This window comes from Struthio camelus, chromosome 26 (assembly GCF_040807025.1).
Source record: "Struthio camelus isolate bStrCam1 chromosome 26, bStrCam1.hap1, whole genome shotgun sequence".
Classification (NCBI taxonomy): Eukaryota; Metazoa; Chordata; class Aves; order Struthioniformes; family Struthionidae; genus Struthio; species Struthio camelus.
The window spans coordinates 6,842,318-6,862,086 of NC_090967.1; the positions used below are offsets into that span (position 1 = coordinate 6,842,318).

General features: G+C 64.8%; 2 protein-coding genes across 2 annotated transcripts; one reads left to right on the forward strand and one right to left on the reverse strand.

Annotated features, from left to right (window-relative positions):
• The first annotated feature begins 439 nt into the window (after positions 1–439).
• On the forward strand, positions 440–4,514 carry ADAMTSL5 (ADAMTS like 5). Its single transcript, XM_068919743.1, has 12 exons — positions 440–489; positions 948–1,011; positions 1,099–1,211; positions 1,545–1,605; positions 1,706–1,814; positions 1,915–2,042; positions 2,128–2,251; positions 2,589–2,672; positions 3,203–3,366; positions 3,438–3,651; positions 3,938–4,009; positions 4,099–4,514. The coding sequence occupies exons 1-12, from the start codon at positions 440–442 to the stop codon at positions 4,404–4,406; spliced, it is 1,491 nt and encodes a 496-aa protein (XP_068775844.1). The 3' UTR covers positions 4,407–4,514.
• A 4,502-nt stretch (positions 4,515–9,016) lies between these two features.
• On the reverse strand, positions 9,017–19,052 carry PCSK4 (proprotein convertase subtilisin/kexin type 4; the record flags this gene model as incomplete). The annotated part of the gene is made up of 15 exons (XM_068919780.1): positions 9,017–9,536; positions 9,742–9,861; positions 10,169–10,293; positions 10,632–10,808; positions 11,039–11,156; positions 11,331–11,434; positions 11,792–11,892; positions 12,156–12,368; positions 12,553–12,725; positions 13,680–13,768; positions 13,903–13,979; positions 14,743–14,871; positions 15,059–15,154; positions 15,592–15,696; positions 18,945–19,052. Coding segments are annotated over 15 exons (2,103 nt in total), but the record flags the coding sequence as incomplete, so codon positions are not given.
• Positions 19,053–19,769: the final 717 nt, after the last annotated feature.

Sequence of the window (19,769 nt, forward strand, 5' to 3'; positions counted from 1 at the left end):
CTGCCGAGCCGCGGGGCAAATCGCTGGCGAGCAATGTGCGCCGGACGCCTGGGTCCCCTCCCCGGCGCGGCGGCTGCTGACGATACCCCCCGCCTCGGGCGGCCCCGGGCCGGCCCCCGCCGCCCCGGGGGGGGGTCTCCGCGGGGACGGGGCCGGGGGGCGGCTCGTCCCCTGGAGCCCCCCGCCGGGCGCGGCGGCAGCGGCGGCCGCGGGCCCCGAAGGGTTAAGCGGGAGCGCGGGGAGGGCTGGGCGCACCTTTGGGGCTGGGTATGAATAACGCGGCGGGGAGGGACGGGAGGCGAGCGGAGAGGGGAGCCCCGGCCGCCCGGGGAGCTGCGCACCGCGATGCCCGGCCGCCCGGGACCCCCCGCCGCTGCCCGCCCCCCCGGGCCGCTCTGAGCGCGCCGGGCCGGGCCCCCCGGACGGCGAGGGGGTCGGCATGGCCGGGCAGGCGGCCCGCGGGCGCCTCGGCGGAGCCCACCGCGCCGGGTAAGCCCCCCCCCCCAACCTTGGCCCTGAAGGCCGCCTCCCCCCCCCCCCGCGGAAGCCCCCTCTTGGGCACACGGGGAAACTGAGGCACGCCGCGCCCCGAGGCAGCGGGCAGGGCCGGGGCGCCGGCTCCTCCCGCAGCGGGCGATTTGCGCCCATAAACCAGCATCATCCCCCCCCCCCCCCCAAAAATCCCCATCCCGGGCCCCGCGGGACCCAGGCGTCCGGCTGCGCCGCCCCCGCGGGAGCCGCTCGGCGCCAGCAAACCGGCTGGGCCGGGGCTTTCCCAGCCGGGGCGGCCGCCTGGCGCGGCGCCCTCGGGGCTCGGCGGCCCCGGGGCTTTGGCCGTCGGGGGGGGGGGAGCTGGGCCGGGGGGGCCGCAGCATCCCGGCCCGGCTGCGGCCCCCGGCCCGGCTCCCTCCCTCGCCCGGGCGGCTCAGCCCTCCGCGCTCCCGCAGGCGCCCGACGCCGTGGCGAGCCCTGCTGCTGGCCTGGCTGAGCCTGGGCATCGGCCGGGCGCAGGTGAGCGCAGCCGGGGCGCCGCGGGCCGCTCGGCCCCCCGGGGCCGCCCGCCGCCCCCGCGCCTGACCGTCGCCTCCCTCCAAGTAGGGGCCAACCTCGGGGAGGCCGGCCGGCGGCGCCTGGGGACCTTGGGGACCCTGGAGCGCCTGCTCGAGCACCTGCGGGGACGGCGTCGCCCTCCGCACCCGGCGCTGCCCGCGGTGAGTGGGGTCCCGGCGAGCGGCGGCGCGGACGCCGCTTCGTCCGGCTCCGGGCGTGGAGTCCGGCTCCTTCGCGCCGCGTCCCCCCCCCTGCGCCCCTGGCAGAGCCGCCCCGGTCGGGCGGCTGCAGCCCTCGCTGGCGGTTTGGGCCTTTGCTCAGCCGTAGCCGTGGGGCGCGGAGCGGCGCGACGCAACCTCGTAGTAGACAGCAGTGAAGCCACACCGCCACGGCTGGCGGGCACTGCGCGCCCGCTCCCGGCCTGGCCGCTCTCCCGAGGGGAGCGCGAGCCCGGGAAGCCGGGGGGCCCGGCCGCGCTGACGCTGTCGCCGCAGGGCCGCCGGCGAGGAGCGGTGCGAGGGGGAGCCGCGGCAGTACCGCGTGTGCCAGCTGCAGGTGAGCGTGCGGGGGCCGCGGCGTGGGCATCGCCACCCCGGCCCCGTGCCGCCGGCGGGGTCCCCGCGGCCGGCCGCCCCCAGCCTCCGCCGTCCCGCAGGGCTGCCCCAGCGGCTCGGTGCCCTTCCGCGCCATGCAGTGCTCCCTCTACGACGCCAAACCCGTGCTGGGCACCCCGGCCAGGTACCGCTGGGTGCCTTTCCACGGAGGTGAGTGCCCGGGCTGCGGGCACGGCCGGGCTCCCCGGGGCGCCTCGTCCCGGCGGCCGCCCCTGACCGGCGTCGTCTTCTTCCCGCCCGGCTCCGGCAGCGCCCAACGCCTGCGACCTCAATTGCCTGGCCGTGGGGCACAACTTCTACTACACCTTCGGACGGGTGCTGGACGGCACCCGCTGCAGCCCCGGCTCCCCGGACCTCTGCGTCGGCGGGCGCTGCCTGGTGGGTCCGCGCGGGGCCCCCGACCCCCTCGCCGGCCCCCTCGCCGCCTCCCTGCCCTGACGCCGGCCTCTCCGGTCCCCGCCAGAGCGCCGGCTGCGACGGGATCCTGGGCTCGGGCGCCCGGCCCAACGCCTGCGGCCAGTGCGACGGCGGCCACGACGCGTGCCTCTTCGTGCACCGGGTCTTCCAGGGCGCGCACCCCTCCTCCGGTGAATGAACCACTGCCCCGGCCCCCTCCATGGGTGAATGCTTTGGCTCTTGGCTCCCCTGTCCCCTCGCTGTGTGGCCCTGTCCCCAAACCCCCCCCCAGCCCTGCTGTGGCTCCCCATCACCCCATCTCCCTGCTGCCACCCCGCGGCATCGTCCCCGCTCCCTTCCTGTCCCCAACACGGGGGGTCAGCGGGCACCAAGGAGGTCATTTTGCCACCCCCTCGCTCGCCCGCGCCTGGGCAGCCCCGGCTCCCCCGTCCCCGGGCCGCGCTGTCCCCTCGGGGCCGTGCCCTCAGCTGTGCCCACGCTCGGCCCTGACTCGGCCCCGTCTGCCAGGTTATTTTGGCTACAGGAACGTGACCAAGATCCCGGCTGGGGCCACCAACATCAAGGTGACGGACAAGAGCCGCAACTACCTAGGTAGGAGATGCCCTGCGCCGGCGGTGGCCCCGGCCGTGCCGTTGCCGTGCCAAGCGGGGCCGCGGCGGTTCCTCGCTCGGACGCTTTGTTTGGAGCGTCGCGAGGTCGATGAACTCGGCGGAGCTCGGGGCACGTTTCCAGAGGCCGCGGACGTGGGTTTCGGCAAGGGCTGAGCTGGAGCGCGGCCCCTGCGGAGGGGCCAGGCCGGCCGCCCCGGGACCAGGAGCCCGAGAGCCCACAGCCCCGGCCGCCCTCCCCGCGCGGCCCCGGCCCCGTCCTCCTGCTGCGCCCGGGGACGCGGGGAGTTTTGCACATCAGGGTTTGGCTCTGGCTTGGGAGCGAAGCCAAGTCTTACAAGAAAGCAGATTTCTCCCGGGCCACAAACGCTGCTTTCCCAGCCAGCGCTGCCCTTCCTGCTGCAGCGGGGGGGAGGCCTCCAGCGGGGGCCCAGGCGTCCTGGCTGCCAACCCCCCCCCCGCAGCTCAGCCCAGCCCGGCACAGGGGTCCCCCGACACGCTCCCTCCCCGCAGCTCTGATGACCAGCGACCAGCGCTACGTGGTCAACGGGGACTGGTCCATCGCCTGGCCCGGGGCGTACGAGGCGGCCGGCACCCGGGTGCTCTACGCCCGCGCCGCCGACGGCGCCGAGAGCCTGGAGGCAGCGGGGCCCACGGCCGAGGATCTCTACGTGATGGTGAGCGCCGGGGGGCCGCCATCCCCTGCGGACCCCGCTCCATCCCCTTAACTCTGCCCCTGCCCACCCAGGTGCTGCTGCAGGAGCCCAACCCCGGCATCGAGTACGAGTTCTGGCTGCCCCGGGAGCACGGCGACACCAGCCCCCTGCGCCAGCCCCAGCCCCGGGGGGCCGGCAGCCCCCTGCCCGCCGAGCCCCTGGCCACCCCGGCCCCTGCGCTGCCCTGGGGCTCCGCCGCGGAGACACCACGGAGAAACCCCGCCGGCCGGAGCGGGACCATCGCAGGTGCTGCTCCCCCGCGAGGCGCCCGGGGGGGGACCCAGACCCTGCGCCCTCCTTGGGGAGAGGGGCTTGTGGGCTGATGGCCGGGGCGGGTAGAAATGAGGTGGGAGCTGCCCCCGCGGACCCTCTGCAGGACCCCTGCAGCCTGGTGTGCCCCCACCGCCCTCGCGGGGTGCGGGACCCCCGCGTCGCCCCCCGCCGCAGCAAGGAAGGGGACTTTGGGGATGTTCTGGGGGTGCCGTGTCCCCGCCGCCCTCCCCGCTAACCTGCCGCAGCTTTGCCACCGCAGAGCGATGCGGGAGGTGCCGGACGCCCAAGGGACGGTCCCAGCGCATCCGCCACTTCTGCCGGAGCGACTTCGGTAAGCGCCGCGGGAGGAGCACGGGGCCGGGGCCCGGCACCCCTGGGGGCGGCCCCCCGGCTCAGGCCGTCCCGGCGCTCGCCCCGCAGTCTTCCAGGCCCGGATCCTGGCCATGCACCTGGTGGGGCAGGAGACGCGCTACGAGGTGCAGGTGAAAACGCCGTACCGGCACCGTTTCCCGCTGGTGTCCCGCGAGTACGTCTGGGTGTCCAACACGTGCGGCTGCCCCCGGCTCCTGCCGGGCCGCGAGTACCTGCTCATGGCCCGCCGGCACGTCAACCACGAGCACACGCTCAACCGCATCCTGCTGCAGGACGACAGCTACGCCCGGCCCTGGTCGCCCCGCGAGGACCGGCTGGTGCGGGAGGCGGCCCGCCGCTGCGCCCGGCCGCCCTGAGCGGCCCCGCGCCACCCTCCGCCCCGCGCTGGGCATCTCGCCGCCCTCGGGCCGGATCTGGCAGGGGTGGGGGGGCGGTAATTTATTTTTTTGCAGAAAATAAACTTATATCACCTACTTTGTCTCGTGTCCCTTCCCCGTTGGCACCGGCCCTGGGTGTCCCTCATCCCTCCCCGGCGTGTCCCTGTGCTGAGCACCCAGCCGTGGCGCGGGGCTGCAGCTCGCAGCACCGGCCGCTGCGTGGAAGCCGGCCAGGCTCAGCCTCCCGAGGTCGGGACCTGCCGCTTATCTCTCTTCCGGGGGAGGCGAGCGGGTCCTTCCCCGTGCCGGAGCCCCCTCGCCCGTAACCCAACCCAGGGGCTGGCACGGCGCAGCGGGGCCCGTGCAGGGACGGGACGTGCCCCAGGCCGCTGTGGTGGGACCGCTGCCCCGTTGCATGACCCCACATGCAGCAGGACGGCCGGGAGCTGGCACCCGCGAAGGAGCCCAGCATCCTTTGGAAACGCCAGGCGGGGGACGGCATCGGGAACCGGAGGGGCTGTCGGCATCCCGAGCCCCCGAGGGCAGCCTGCTGGGGCCGGGGTGGCTGCACGGGGGCCCCGGATGCCCCAAATCGCGGCTGCCAGCCCTGCTGGGTCTGAGCCTAATGGGTAATTAATCACCACGAGTCAGAGATGAGCCCCGGAGGGAGGAGGAGAGCTGGGGCTCCTGCCGAATATCTCCATCCTTGGAGATGTTCCCAAGCCGCCTGGACACAGTCCTGGGCGACGTGCTCCAGGTGACCCTGCTTGAGCAGGAGGGTTGGATGAGATGCTCTCCGGAGGTCCATCCAACTCCCAGCTGGTCCCAGTAAAGGCTGGGCAAAGCCAGGTGTGCCGGGAGTGAGGGCGGAGGAGCTGATTGGGGCCGGAGAGGTGCTTTTGCCCTATAAAAGCTCCCCTTCGCCTCCAGGATGGCTGATCTGGGGCTTTGGTGGGGGTTGCCCTGGCCTGGTTGCCCTGGCCTGGTTGCCCTGGCCTGGTTGCCCTGCCTTGAGCTGTCCTTGGGGGGTGAGCAACGCAGGACAGCCTGGGGGCTGGGGCTTGGTGCTAGTTCCCTTGGGCATCTCGTGCTTGGGGTCTGCTGGTCTTGCTGCCCCAGCCATGGCGAGCTTGGGGCAGGTCACCCTGCGGGCCAAACGGCATCATAGGGACATGGGGGCCCTGGGGCTCTCGACCACCAAGGCTGGAGCCCGCCAGCGGGTGAAGAGCCGGCAGAGAGAGGGGTGCCGAGGTGAGGAGGGTCGTGGGGGACATTGACCATTGTGGGGCTGGGACCCCTGGGGATTGCATCACCCTCCTCTCTGCAGAGCCTGCCACCCCCAGGAAGGGCAGCCTGGCCATGCTGCATCTCAATCCGGAGCGCTGCAGGCCGGCGTCCACCCCTCGGTGCTCGAGGAAAAGGGCTGAGTGCGTGTCCACCCCCGGATGGGTGGCTGCCCCTGCTCGGGGAAGGGGTGCCCATGTCCCCGTGGACCCTGCAAGCCCCCCATTGCAGCCTTGCTGCTGGCGGATCTACTTCTCAGGGCTCCCTGCAGATGAGCAGCAGGACACCGCTGTCCCCAGCCTGTGAGTATGTGGGGAGGGGCGGGTGGCTGTGGCCCCCCCAGCCCCCTGCACCACTGATCCTCTGCCTCCCCTGCCAGGCTGGCCCCTGCCGCCCTGTCCCCTGCACTTGGCCGGCAGGGCCCCATGAAGACCCGCAGCACGCCGGAGCCCACGCTTGTCCTGGAGCTGGTGAGCTGGGGGGGGACACGGGGGATGCTGGGGCCCCCGGGGCCAGCTCTGACTCTGCTGTCTCCCCTGCAGGAGGGGACCCTGGTCTGCTCCTCCATGCTGGCCGGCTGGCTGCGGGACGCTGCGGCCACCTTCACCACGGCCTTCCAGGGAGATGCCTATGAGGTGGGTCATCCATGGGGGTTTGCTTCTGGGGTCGGGATAGCGGGGTGTGGGGACGATGGGGTGGGCATGGAGAGCTGGTGCTGCATTTTTGGGGCTGCTGGCTGGCAATGAGGAGCCCTGTGGTCTCTGCCTGTGTCCTCCCATCCAGCTGGAGGGGAAGGAGGACCCAGGTGTTGGGACCTGGGGTGCCGGTGGCCCATCTGGGGCTTCCTGAAGATGCTGCTCCCTTCCAGGTTCACCTGAAGCTGCGTCCCCATGTGCAGCAGTTCCTGGAGAGCCTTTCCAAGACCTATGAGGTACCCAGAGCCCCCAAACCCTGATTTCCCCCGGGCTCTGCATAGAGCCAGGGAGGGTATTGCTGTGTTGGGGTGGGGAGGGCTCAGGGGAGCCTGTGCAGGGACCGGTGGTGTGGGAGCCCCCAGTCAGGGCAGTAAATCCTCCATCCTGCAAACCGTGGCCTCTGGGTGCTGGGGTCGGTCCCAGCTCCGGCCTGAAGTGATGCTGCGGGGCTGGGTCCCACTTTCCCACCAGCGGAGAGGACACTTCGTCTGCTCTCCCCCCAGATCTTCGTCTTCACGACCGCGAAGCAGGACTACGCGGAGAAGGTCCTGGATGTGCTGGACCCCAAGAGGAAGGTGATCAGGTGATGGCCTTGCAGACCCCCTCCCCGAGAACCTGCCTCGTGGCGGGGACTGGTCCCCACGGCCTCTATCTCCCCTCCCAGGCACTGCCTCTCCCAGAGGGACTGCCTCTGTGCGGGGGGCTGCTACTGGAAGGACCTGTCCCTCCTGAGCCGGGACCTGGCCAAGACGGTGGCTCTTGACCACACCATCCAGGGCTTTCCCTCCCAGGTACTGGCATCGCTGGCCTTAGTGTCGGGGGAGCCCGGAGTGACCCTGGGGAGTGTTTTGGGGGAGGCCTGACCCCACTGCACTGGCCCTGGGAGCATCGTGGCCGCAATGGCTCCTCCGTGGCCAGCGCTCGCTCTCTCTCCCCAGGCTGCCAACTGGATCCCGGTGCCGAGGTGGGGGGGGGACCCCCAGGACGAGGAGCTGCTGCGCCTCATCCCGCTGCTGGGACAGCTCTGCCAGGCGGTGAGGACCCTGCAGCTGGGGGTGGGAACGAGCTCCCCCTGTGCGGAGCTGAGCTCGGACCGCTCCCACCGCAGCCCTGCGCCAGGGCAGCGGCCACCTCCATCCCTCGCTCTCTCCCCGCGCAGGGCGACGTGCGTGCCGAGATCCGGCGGCGGTTCCCGCTCTGCAAGCTGCTAGCCGAGGACTAGGCCAGCCCGCGTGGGAGGGCAGCGAGCGTTTCCCAGAGAAAACCCCTCCTGGCCGGCAAGCGGGGAGCGCCTGGCTCCCAGCCTGGCTCGGAGGGGTCAGCGGGGCTCGTGCTGCTGTGGGGGAAACCTTACTCCAGCACATCCAGCTCTCCCAAATTCCCCGTCCCTGGGTGGAATAGGCATTTGCTGCCTTTTAATCTGGTTCTAGTCAAAGATCTGGTCTCTGTGGCTGTGGCACGAATCTCAGCATTTCCCTCTAGGGGGATGAGCTGGGCTGCTGATGGGACTGGGGACAGCTTCTTGCTCTCAGCTGCCTTCCCTGGAAAACCCTTTGGATAGGGGTTGCCGTGCTCGACTGGCAGCTGCTGGCTCTGTCCTGGCCCTTCTTGCACTGTCTGTGCTCTGTAATGTCCAGCCAAGGGGGTAGTTTGGGTGATTATATGCTTGGACAAAGGTCTTGCTCTCTCCTTTAATTTTTGAGCATGTCTCAGCTGTGCAAACATGTTGAGCTTGGGGATGGCACAGTTCAGCGGTGGGACAAATCACTCCCACCCTGGGAAGCCACGTTCCTCCTTCGGCTGCGCTGTGCCTTGGGCTGGTGCTACCCCGAGCAGGCTCAGTGCTGCAGTTTGGAGATGGAGGCCAAGCCTCCTCGCGGCGGCAGCGGTGCCCCCGGGAGGGCCCCAGCTGGCAGCTCTCCCCGTGCCTGCCCCAGCCCTGCCTGGCGCTGTGCAGCATGCCGGGGCACAGCTGCAGCTGTGCCTCTGCCAGCCTTCATCCGAGAGCAAGGGCTGAGGGTGTTTGCCTCTGCTCGCCCACGCCAGCTCCCGCTGTGTTGCTGCAGCTGGGGTGAGAGCAGAGCGGCTGCGGGGTGTAAGAGCCCCTGTCTCGTAGGCACTAAAGCCTGCTGTTAATCGGGAGGCTGGGACCACACTGGGCTTCCTGAGCAGCAGCTCAAAGTCCTGTTCCCTCTCCCCTGCCAAAAGCTGCGTGAGCTCATGGCTGAGCTAATACTCAAGGAGTTGGATGTGTTTACTTGGGTGCAGCTGTTTGGAGGGAAGTCACATCTCCTCCTACCCCTGTCCCTCTGTGCCTGAGAAAGGGCACAGGGCTCCTGCTCCGTTCTCAGACGTGCAGCTGAGCCCTTCTGGAAATAGCTTGCTTGCAGCAGCGTGCAGGCTCTGCCAGCGCCTGGCCTGGCCTTCCCAGCACCCTTACGCCTCCGGGGTGAGGCAGGGGACAAGCCAGGCAGGGAGGTAAGCCACCATCCCTGTGCCCCTGCTGACGCAGGGAGCCGGAAATGGGGGGGGGGATCAGCACAGGCGCTGCAGGCGAAGGAAGTGACCCTTCTCTTTTCAGCAAGAGAGGGCAGCCCAGAATGGCAACAACTAGTTTATTTCAGAGGCCCAGTGAAGCCAGCTCTGTCCCAGGCTGGGGATCCAGCTGCCTGCGTCTGTGCAGGTTTCTGGAGTGTGCATGCCCATCAGCTGGGGCTGCTGTAACTCTGGCCTTCCAGTCCAAAGCCAGCAGGCACCATCTGCTACCTGTGGAGGCAGCCAGCGCAGAAGGCCACGCGGTACGTGATGTAGACGATGCCTAAGAGGATTGGGCTCCCACAGATCAGGCTCAGCAGGATGAAGCTGGGGCGATGCTCCTGTTGCAGCGTGTCCTGGCTGGGCAAGCCACGCAGAGGCGAGCAGGAGTGAGAGAGCTCATCGAAGGTGCAGGCGGGGGGACAGGCCGTGCAGTTGTTGGCCGAAGCACCCTGGCACGTGTAGCAGGAGGGGTGGCAGTCAGCACAGACGCCGGCTGCATTTGGGGAGGTGGATCTCCGGGCGCGGCTGTAGTAGCGTGGGGGGCAGTAGGACAGGCACAAGTGCTGGTAGGCGTAGAATGACTCGCCACACTCTGTGGAGGGACGGGTGGTGTGAGCTGGGGCTGAGAGGTGGCTGGGAGCCTGCTGTCAGCCCCAGGTGCCTGTGACAGCAGCATCCTCTCCTGCCCAAAGACTCGGTTCCCTGTGCACAGCAGGGAAAGCCTCCTGGGGGGCACAGTGGCTCTGCCTGCATCAGCCAGCCCAGGAGAGTCAGTGCCTGGAAAATGGAGTACTCACCCTCGCATGCTCCCTGCGCGTCCCACTTAACACACTCGCTCACAGCAGAGGCTGCCAAGCGCCGGCTCACCATGTCCTCATCTGTGCCGTGGAGGTGCAGGATGAAGTTAGTCAGGACGCCTGCGAGGCAGGAGATAGGGCTTCTGGTCTGGTGCCAGGAGCTCTGGAGCCATGTGGAACAGAGCAAGCAATGCCCCCTTCCTGGCCATGTGCTGTCCAGGGAGACCTTCAAAACGCAAGCAAATATGACCCTGCCCATTCCAAAACTCTACAGAAAAAGAGGGATCTGGTGAACCCTGTGCCCAGCGGGGAGCAGGAAAAGGACAAGACCAATAAGTTTCTAATGGAGAGAGGGGGAAGGAAGAAGAAAGAATGACTGGGCACTGGGTGACCCTGCTGAATGGGGTTCCCTGCCCTGGGTGCTCACCTGTGTTATAGGCATCCCCCTTGTTCTCTAGCAGCAGTATCCAGGTGCCATGGGGGTCCTCATCCCAGAAGTGTGTGGACATGAAGGTCCAGTCCTTGTAGCCCTCCCTGCTGGTGTCATAGGGGCTAGAGGAGAAGAGAGCCACGAGTGCAAGGCTGGAGGGGAGGGATGCAGTCTGAGGAGGCCCTAGACTCTCCCAGTTCTTAGTATAATGGGGCACTGCCAAGACATAGCACAGACTACAGGGGAGTCTGAGCCTTGGGCGGGGTGAGCCCAATTCCCCCATGGGAGCCAGAAGGAGCCATTTCCCTGTGGGATTGGGTCTTCTGGCACTAGGAGAGACTGTCAGAGGAGACCCTCCTCCCACCCTAGGGCAGCAGGTAAATCTCTGCACCACAGTTTCTGTCACAGTATGCTTCCCCATGAGCTTGTTGACCACTCACAGACCCCCCCCCCCACTTACCGCACAGCCACCAGCGTGGATGTGGTCCCCATTGGGCTGGTCAGAGTGATCACCAGGTCCCCCCTCCTGCTGTAGCTCAGAGAGAGCTGGACCTGGACGTGCTCCAGTGAGCGGATGCCCTCAGTCCTCCCTGAGCAGGAGCCGTTCACAGAGACGGTGAGCTTGGGACCTATGTTCCTACGAGGTACAGGGCAGAGGTAAGAGCTTCTCCCCCCACCCTCCACGGGCGTTGTTGCTCTCCACAAACTCTAACCACAGCCCTGTGGTTACAGCAGAAGCCATGCAACACTTTCCTGGGAAGCAAGGCCCAGGTCCTGCACTAGGCGCAGTGTGATTTTGCTAAAGGAAAGCCCCCGGCTCATCCCACATGAAGTATGACCCCCCCGGGGGGGGGGGTCTTTCCTTACTGGGGGGTGTGAAGTGCCTTGACTGAACACTTCCGCTGAGGCTGAGTTCCTGTCCACTTCTTGGCCAACTCCACCAGCAGACCCGCATCCAGGAGCCCGTAGCCGTAGTGGTGGCTCACTGAAAGGTAGATGCCACCCAAGAGAAGGCACGTGAGCCCCTATGCAGACCTGTGACACGAGAGTACCAGAGGGCTCCTGCCCCAGATACGCTGGCAAAGAGTTTAAAGGGCAATATGTCCTCCCAGAAATGGAGAAGCGTGCAGGACCGGCAACGGCCAAGCCATCCACTCACCCTTGCGTCCGACCCCGTTCACAGCCCAGTCTTCTGCCTGCAGGTGGGCGGGCTTGGAGGCCCTGACCACGAGATGCTGCAAGTCACGCCAGGTTAGTGCTGGGCTGGAAGCAAGGACGACTTTGGGAGAGAGGGCTCTATTTTGGGTTAGCTTTTGAGGCTGAGATATGGCTCTTCTAACTTTGGTTATTGGAAAGTTAGATGTCTGGGTCCCAGCTAGTCCCCCTCTGACAACTTTCTTGCTCCCCAAAATGAGGGAAACGGACACCTCCAGAGGGCAATTCTCTTCCTGTTTCTGGCCCCTCTCCCACAGGAGAAGAGGCCGCCCCATGAGAGCACAGGGAGACCTCAGCTCCACACCCCCAAACCCCACTGGTAACAGGGCAAAGCCCCCCTTCCTTGGCACTACAGGGTTCCAGTGAGGCACCACACGCACCCTGGGCCCAAGGGACGGGACCTACTTGGCCTCCAGAGCGAGGGCAATCATTCCAGCAGCCAACGGGGCAGAGGCAGAGGTGCCCGAGTGCTTGTCCGTGCAGCGGTTGTGCAAGTCGGTGGTCACCTGGGGGAGGAGAAGGGGTTCCTGGTGCAGTTGCCTGCTGATGAAGCAGGGGGCAGGATTGGCTGGAACGGATCCCTTCAAAAAACACTCCCTTGGGTTCTGTTTTCCTGGTCCCTCCCTGCCTTCAAGGCCTAATGCAGGTGCTTTACTAAAGCCCCCTTCTCCCTGCCCAGGTAAGAAGGGTCCAGATGTGCCCGCTCTGTACTGGGAACTGGTGTCTGCTAGAGGGTCGCTGCCCCAGACAGAGCCAGGAGGGAACTCACAATCTGCTTCTCACTCCTTGTGCCACTGCTGTAGGTGGTGGTGAGGGTGGAGGAACAGGCCTCACTGTACCAGGGTATCTGACCACTCGCAGAGGTGCTGCCGACTGACAGGGTGTAGATGCTGTTGGTGTATCCATCGCAGTTGCAGTTGTCGTAGTGGAGCCCGCCATTGCCAGAGGCCCAGATGAAGACTGAACCGAGGCCTCCTCGCCCCTGGCAGACGGAGTGGGAGCAGGGAGTCCTCCCCTTGATGCTGTCACAGCAATATGCTGTGGAGAGCCTGGAGGATCTCTTCCCATTGCAGTGCAAGGACCCAGTGCAAGCCCAGCTCCTGCTAACAGCAGGTCTGGTTCAGAGCCAGCAAACTGGGAGGCCCCAAGGCCAATGCCATGCTTACATTTGTGACTCCTTTGTAGAAGGCCTCCATGGCCAGCACGCCCGGCCCATCTACGGTCTTTCCGTCATCCTCAGGGCCCCAGCTGGCACTGTAGATGTGGATGTGCTGGGGACGGAGGCTCAGGGATTGAGCCTCCACAATGTCAGTGATGAGCCCGTCCAGCATCCGCACACCTGCAGGGCCAGGAAGATGACAGTGACAGCATTCAAGAGGCCCAACAGCAGTCAGGCGGCCACGGTAGCCAGAGATGCCCTGTGGCAGGTTCCAGGTGGGCATGAGCATCTCGTGCTCCATGGGAGCCCAGGGACTGAGCGGGATCGCGCTGGCCCTGGCTTTGCTCCCTGGTTGCCGTGGGCACCTTTCATGTAATCCTGCCATAAGGAGATCAGGCTCCTGCAGGTCTGTGCAGCCGCTGCTGTGAGCATGTACCCAATGCTCCTTGTTAATCCCTTTGCAGTTAAGCCCAGCAAGTTATCCCAGCTTTTAACCCTATTTGCCACACACGCTTCCTCAGGGGAACCTAAGCCTGCGTGTTGCTGGTGCTGCTCAGCCAAACCTTTTGTTGTAGAAGGGGAATTAAATCCCCATGGCTCCAGGGACCCTGGCAACCCCAGGACTGTGCCGGGGGACCGCTGTGGACCAGGCTTGCAGCAGCCGAGCCTTGCACCACTGCTCAGTTTGCTGCAACTAAGCAGCACCCTCTAGCGTCTCACAAGCCTCTAGCTTCCTCCAGAGCAGCCCTGTCGCTGTGGGAAGCTCTGGATGCTTTTACGCAGGCAAAACGAGACCCAGGGATTCACTTTCAAAGTGCTGCTACAAGGCTCTGGTTCAAGGGCCTGATTTTTCAAAAAGCCCTGACTCCTGCAGCTCCCCTCCGAGCGCCTGCAGAGTGGGGACAAGGGTGGCAGAAATCCCTGCCAGCAAGGACTTTGCAATACTGATTCGGCCACATTGCTCTTATAGAAGCCAAAGCTGCCTTTGCAGCATTCGGATCAAGATGACATTAGTGTCAGCCTGACGAGGTACAGCCTTGCTGTGGGCCTGGAGCCACACACTCCTCCAGGGCGTCTGAGCTTGTTCGTGACTCCCTTCCCACATCGTACCAGCAAGTAGGAGTAATTGCTCACCTCCAACTTTTGCATTGTATGCAATGCCTGCTCCACAGATTCGGTTGTTGGCTACAGCTGCCACTTCTCCTGCACAACGTGTCCCATGCCTGAGGGGCACAGTTAAATTATGATCGATCCACAGTGAGGAATAAAAGGGCCTGGAATAGTCTCAGGCCAGAGAGATATGAAATAGCCAGCACAGGGAACAGATTTGTCTGGACAACCAGCCAAGAAAACTCACCGGTTCTCATCCCAGGCGTTGTATCTGGGCTGTGGATCAGGGTCATTGCTGTTGAAGTCATAACTTGCAAGGGGATCCTGTTGCAGAAAGGGGCACTAGCATGAGAAAACTGCATTAAGAAGTTTGTTGTTGCAACAACTTGAAACAGACTTCCTGGCATTTAGCCCCGTGTCTGGCTCTCTGAATCACCCTGCCTCCCAGCAAGCTTGCTGCTCTCACAACCCAGACTGTGCAAGTGAGGCCCATCTGCACCCAGCAACTGCATCAGATTAACCTGAAATTGTTTTAAACAGGATTTCATTAAATCAGTGTAACTTTGCATGTCATGGTACTAGTTCATGCTATCCAGGCTCATGTTTGGAGAGAAAACACAGCACAGCGTTGCCCAACGTGCCAGAGGCTACGGGTGAGTCTAACCTAACTCCCTGCAACGGAGTTAGAAAGGAAGAACTAAGAAACACTGAAACTATGTTTTTATAAATAACAACTGATTAAGGTTCACCTCCTTTTTTTTCTTTGCTTTCTGAGCACGTGGGGGCTTACAAGGTTTTCTGGCTTTGCAGCTTGGTCTAATCACATCTGACTATTTTTGGGGCTTGAGCGTTGCCTTTACAAATTACGTGTTCCAGTTCTAACATTTCGTTGACGCGAGAATTCATTGTGAAGATACTAAGCCTTTTGATCCAGCCATGGAGAGGCTGAATTTCTAGTGCAAAGTCCCACCAGCTGGATAAAGGTATCAGCTCCCACCCTCCCCTGGAGAAAACATGCTGTAAAGAAGCAGTATGCAGCTTCCCGGAGCCTTTGTTACTTAGCCCTGGAGGCAGTAATTATAGTTACGTAGTTAGGAGACAGGTCTGGATGATCCTTCTCAATCCCGTCATCCAAGATGGACAGCACAACTCCCAAACCAGTGTACCCTTTGCCCCAAGCAGTGAGGACATTCAGATCTGGACTGACATCATTGTTCTGGAAAACAGATTAAATTTGATCATCCAGGGCTGCTCTGGGCAGCAGGCTGTGAATGTCCTTCAGAGACTACTCTGCTGTATCATCACTGTCAGTATTAGTCCTATTCACGTGTAAGGGAGGTGATTTGCTTCAGGACATTGGGGTTAGAAGGGTGAGACAGAAATCGAAAGCAGCAAAATCTCACCATATACCACTGCTTATGGAACCAGGGATCTGTCGGCACCACCGTGACGCTTCTCTTCATACGCTTCTTCACAGTTTGCTGCTCAAACCAGTGAACCTGAGCAGCAAGCAGGTCCCTTGTTGGTGTCAGGCAGAGCTGGGGACTCCTCCTGGGGCCACCTGGCACACCCCACGCTTGCTTCGATCACACAGCACCTCCGTTCAACCTCTGCATGCCAGCAATATTCACAACTAGCATATCCCACACCTTCATACATGGCTATTTTACCTTAACAGGAGTGGAAGAAGCCTTTGCTGCTCCTAATCTCTGGCTGCGTGGCCAGATGCTGGTGTAACGCTCGTGTCCCTGGACCATGCATTACAGTGCCACAGAGATAACACACCATCGGGTAGCAACAGTACAGCTGCCCCTGAGTGCAGCAAATGAACCTGGGTGTGTTAATGCCACTGCAGTGTGCCCAGGTCTGAACTCTTATCTCTGCTCACCGCGGCATGCTCGGTAACCTCGGTCCCCTGCAATCACCTGCTCCTTACCTTCGGCTCTTTCTTCAGGCGCATGTTCCAGCCCCAGTGTCTGCTTAAGGATTTCTGCACGGTGCCTCGGTGTTTGAAATGGTAATAAGGCGCTCCCTCTATCACCTGCAGACACAAAGGAGGTCATTTCTAGACAAGCAGCTAGACTAGGGGCGTGCGTGCCAGCTCGACATGGGTTGTAGAGATCAAAAGGAGATGTTTAATATACGAGTCGTGTACGGCAGGACAACTAGGGAGCACCGTTTGGAGATGAGGCACTCTTCAAGCCAACCTTTCTATTTCCTCTCTCACCCAGCTTCTGGGGGCAGCTTTAACGCAGATACTGAAGGCCATCAGTACCCAGGTCCATGCTGCCCTGTTGCGCTGATTTCCTCCTTAATTTGCATCTGCTTCAGCATGCTGGAGAGTTCACCAGCCGCCAGCTCACACTGTTAGATGCAATAATAGCATGCTCTCCTTTAAAATAAAAATAGCATCCCGCTAAAAGCTTCCCTGGTACAGGTGCATGTGGGAGAGAGGCAGGGAGAAGACAGACCAGGAGCGAAAAATACACCGGTGAGCGGATGCCGTTGCCGGCTCCGCGCTGGCCTCCTCCCTGCCCCGCGAACCCTTCCTCGCCCTGGGCCGGCGGCAGCTTTGAGGACCGGCTGCCTGGCGCTGCGGGGAGGGGAGAAGGGGGCTCCTGCGCCCCAGGCTGAAATAGGAGCTTTGACATGAGGAAAGAGGGGCCGGATCAGGGGTCCGAGCATCCCCCATGGCCCTGGGGGTGCAGACAGGGCCTGGGCCTGAGATGGTGGAAGGGAGCCAGGTGGGGGGCAGGTCCCAGATGGGGGGACAAGCCCCAGGCAGGGATGAGCCCCAGGTTGGGGTCCAGGTCCCAGGCAGGGGGACAGACCCCAGATGGGGGACAGATCCCAAATGCGGGGGGACAGACCCCATAGGGGGGATGGGTCCCCTATGGGGCACAGACCCCAGGCGAAGGGCCAGGCCTGGAGTGGGGATGGGCCCCCTATGGCGGCCAGGCCCCATACAGGGGGACAGATACCAAATGGGAGACAGGCCCCAAAGCGGGGCCGGGTCCCCTATGGGGCACAGACCCCAGGCAAGGGGCCAAGTCCAGAGGGGGGCTGGGTCCCCTATGGGGCGCAGAACCCAGGTGTGGGGCTGGGTCTCCCATGGGGCACAGACCTCAGGTAAGGGGCTGGGTCCCCTATGGGGTGCAGACCCCAGGGGAGGGGCCAGTTCCCCTATGGGGCGCAGACCCCAGGGCTGGGTCTCCCATGGGGCGCAGACCACAGCTGGGGTGCCGGGTCCCCTATAGGGTGCAGACCCCAGGGGAGGGGCCACTTCTGGAGCAGGGCCAGGTCCCCTATGGGGTGCAGACCCCAGGTGAGGGGCCGGGTAGCCCGTGGGGCGCAGACCCCCGGCGCACACCCCAGGGCCGGGTCCCCTATGGGGTGCAGACCCCCGGCGAGGAGCCGGGTACCCCGTGGGGCGCAGACCCCAGGCGCGGGGCCGGGTCCCCTATGGGGCGCACACCCCAGGCCCGCTCACCGGGCCGAGGCAGAGCAGCTGGTGGCGGCGGGCCAGGCGCGCGGCCTCGCGCGGCCCCGCCGGCCCCCGCACCGCCCAGCTGCTGAGGAAGACGCGGCGCTCGGCGGGGCCGCGGCCGGCCGCGCACAGCAGCAGCCCCGCCGCCACCGCCGCCATCGCCGCCGCCGCCATGGCCGCCTCCTCCTCCTGCCCCCTCCCACCCGCGCCCCGCGGCGTTGCCAGGGCGACGGCGGCCGAGCGCCCCCGCCCCGCCCCGCGGCGTTGCCAGGGCGACGGCGGCCGAGCGCCCCCGCCCCGCCCCGCGACGTTGCCAGGGCGACGGCGGCCGAGCGCCCCCGCCCCGCCCCGCGACGTTGCCCGGGGGCGGCGGGGCCGGGGCCGGAGCCGGGGCCGGGGCCGAGGCCGGAGCGGCGGCGGCGAGGGCAGGCCGCAGCCATGGGCACGGTGCCGCAGCGCCTGCAGCGCGCCCTGGAGCGCCCCGGGCCGCTCGCCGACCTGCTGGGTCGCCTCGAGGCCCGTACCGGCGTCCGGCGGCTCTACCTGGCCACAGGTGCGCCCGGCCCCCGGGGAGGGGAGGGGAGGGGGGGGAGTTCCTCCTGCCCCACGGCGGTCCTCCTGCCCCATAGGGATCCTGCTTCACTGGGGGGTTCCCCCTACCCCATAGGGATCATCCTGCCCCATAGCGATCCTGCTTCCCTGGAGGGTTCCCCCTGCCCCATAGGGATCACCCTGCCCCATAGGGATCATCCTACCCCATAGGGATCCTGGTCCCCTGGGGGGTTCCCCCTACCCCATGGGGTTCCCCCTGCCCCATAGGGATCATCCTTCCCTGGAGGGTTCCCCCTGCCCCATAGGGATCATCCTGCCCCATAGGGATCCTGCTTCACTGGGGGTTTCCCCCTGCCCTGCGGAGGACCTGCTTCCCTGGAGGGTTCCCCCTGCCCCATAGGGATCATCCTGCCCCATAGGGATCCTGCTTCACTGGGGGTTTCCCCCTGCCCTGCGGAGGACCTGCTTCCCTGGGGGGTTCCCCCTGCCCCATAGGGATCATCCTTCCCTGGGGGGTTCCCCCTGTCCCATAGAGATCACCCTGCCCCATAGGGATCCTGCTCCCCTGGGGGTTTCCTCCTGCCCCATAGAGATCACCCTGCCCCATGGGGGTCCTGCTTTTCTTAAGGGGGGTCCCCCTGTCCCATACAGATCCCTCTGCTCCTTAAAGACCCCTGAAGGATCCCCTGCCCTATGGGGGAATCCCTCTGCCTCAAAGAGATCCCCTGTTGGGCTCCTCCTGTGCTGTAGAGATCCCTCTGCTCCGGGGTGATTCCCCTGACCCACGGAGGATCCCCCCTGCTCTAGAGGGATGGCCTTACCCCATGGGGAATCTCTGGAGATCCCCCTGCCCCACAGCAATCCCTGTGCCCCACGGGGATGCCCCTGCCCATTAAGGATCTCCACCCCACCCCTTGGAGAATCTCCGGGGATCCCCCTTGCCCTGTGGAGACCCCTCTTGCCCCACAGGGATCCTCCTGCTCCATCGACCCCACCTGTCCGTTCCTGCACCCCCCTGCTGCAGGTATCCCCAAGGGACCCCCTCTTTCCTGCGGTGCCCCTCACCACTCCTCTGGGCTCTGCCCTCCCGGACCCCAGGGGAGGGCTCCCTCGTGGGCAGGGCAGGCTGCCGGGCTCCTGGGGTTTCTGCTGCTTGCAGAGAGCTGGGTTTGTTCTCGCAGCCGGTCCCAGCTGGGATCCGGGGGTGCTACTGGGGCTGCCGGGCAGGTGTCTGTGCCGACTTTCCTCACCTCCTGTTTGATCTCACACCTCTTCTGCACGCTCCCCGCCTGCGGGTGCAAAATGCTGCTCTTTGCTCCTGCCTGCAGCCCCGACCCAAGGCGAGATGTGCTTTTAAATCAACTCGGTTTGTCTGCCAGAGTCTCTCGGCTAAAGCCGGCAAGAAACTCAGTGTTGGCTGAGGAGGGTCCCCAGGCTGCAGATGGGCAAACAGCAAAAATGCAGCGGATCAAATTAGCTGCTGAAGATGGGAGCTTCTGTCCCCATCTGGGGAGGCCGGGCTCCAGCTTCCCCACGGGGCTCACCTCTGTCTCCGGAGGAGGGCAGAGGTCTGCTTGTTAACTAGATCCTGTTTGCTCATTAATGAGAAACCAGCCGTTATCTCTCCCGGGTGTTGCCTCCTGGCGCTGCCTGACCCCTCACCTCTGCTTCGGGCCGTGTACTCGGCGCGGCGGTGACCCTGGCCTTGGCCACGTGGAGCATCCAGGCGCTTTATGACTTGCCCATCTGCGGTCTCTGATTTAGTGTAAAACCTCCCACGATGGGCTCTGGCTTTCCCTCTTGCCTGTGTCCCGGCATGTGCTTCCCCTGACTTTCACCTCACCTTGTGATTTTGTGGCTCTTTCCCTGCTGTAAAGCTCGTTTTTCCACTTCGTTTGGGGAAGCACGTGCATGAATGGGCATGTGCTGGTTGCATTCTCCAAGCAGGTTGTGCTTGGAAGTGATGCTTGATGCTCAGGTGTCTTCCAGGCAGAAAGTCCTGGGGCTCTGGTTGTGCTCAGAAGCATTTGTATGATGTGCTTTTGTTAGTAGGAAAAGCACAGAGGCATCACTTA

Bases quoted from the DNA above. Each gene is read 5' to 3' on its own strand.
- ADAMTSL5 (XM_068919743.1), top strand. From the start codon at position 440: ATGGCCGGGCAGGCGGCCCGCGGGCGCCTCGGCGGAGCCCACCGCGCC. The intron at 1,212-1,544 runs GTGAGTGGGGTC...CTGTCGCCGCAG, and splicing joins CGCACCCGGCGCTGCCCGCG to GGCCGCCGGCGAGGAGCGGT. The intron at 1,815-1,914 runs GTGAGTGCCCGG...CGGCTCCGGCAG, and splicing joins CTGGGTGCCTTTCCACGGAG to CGCCCAACGCCTGCGACCTC.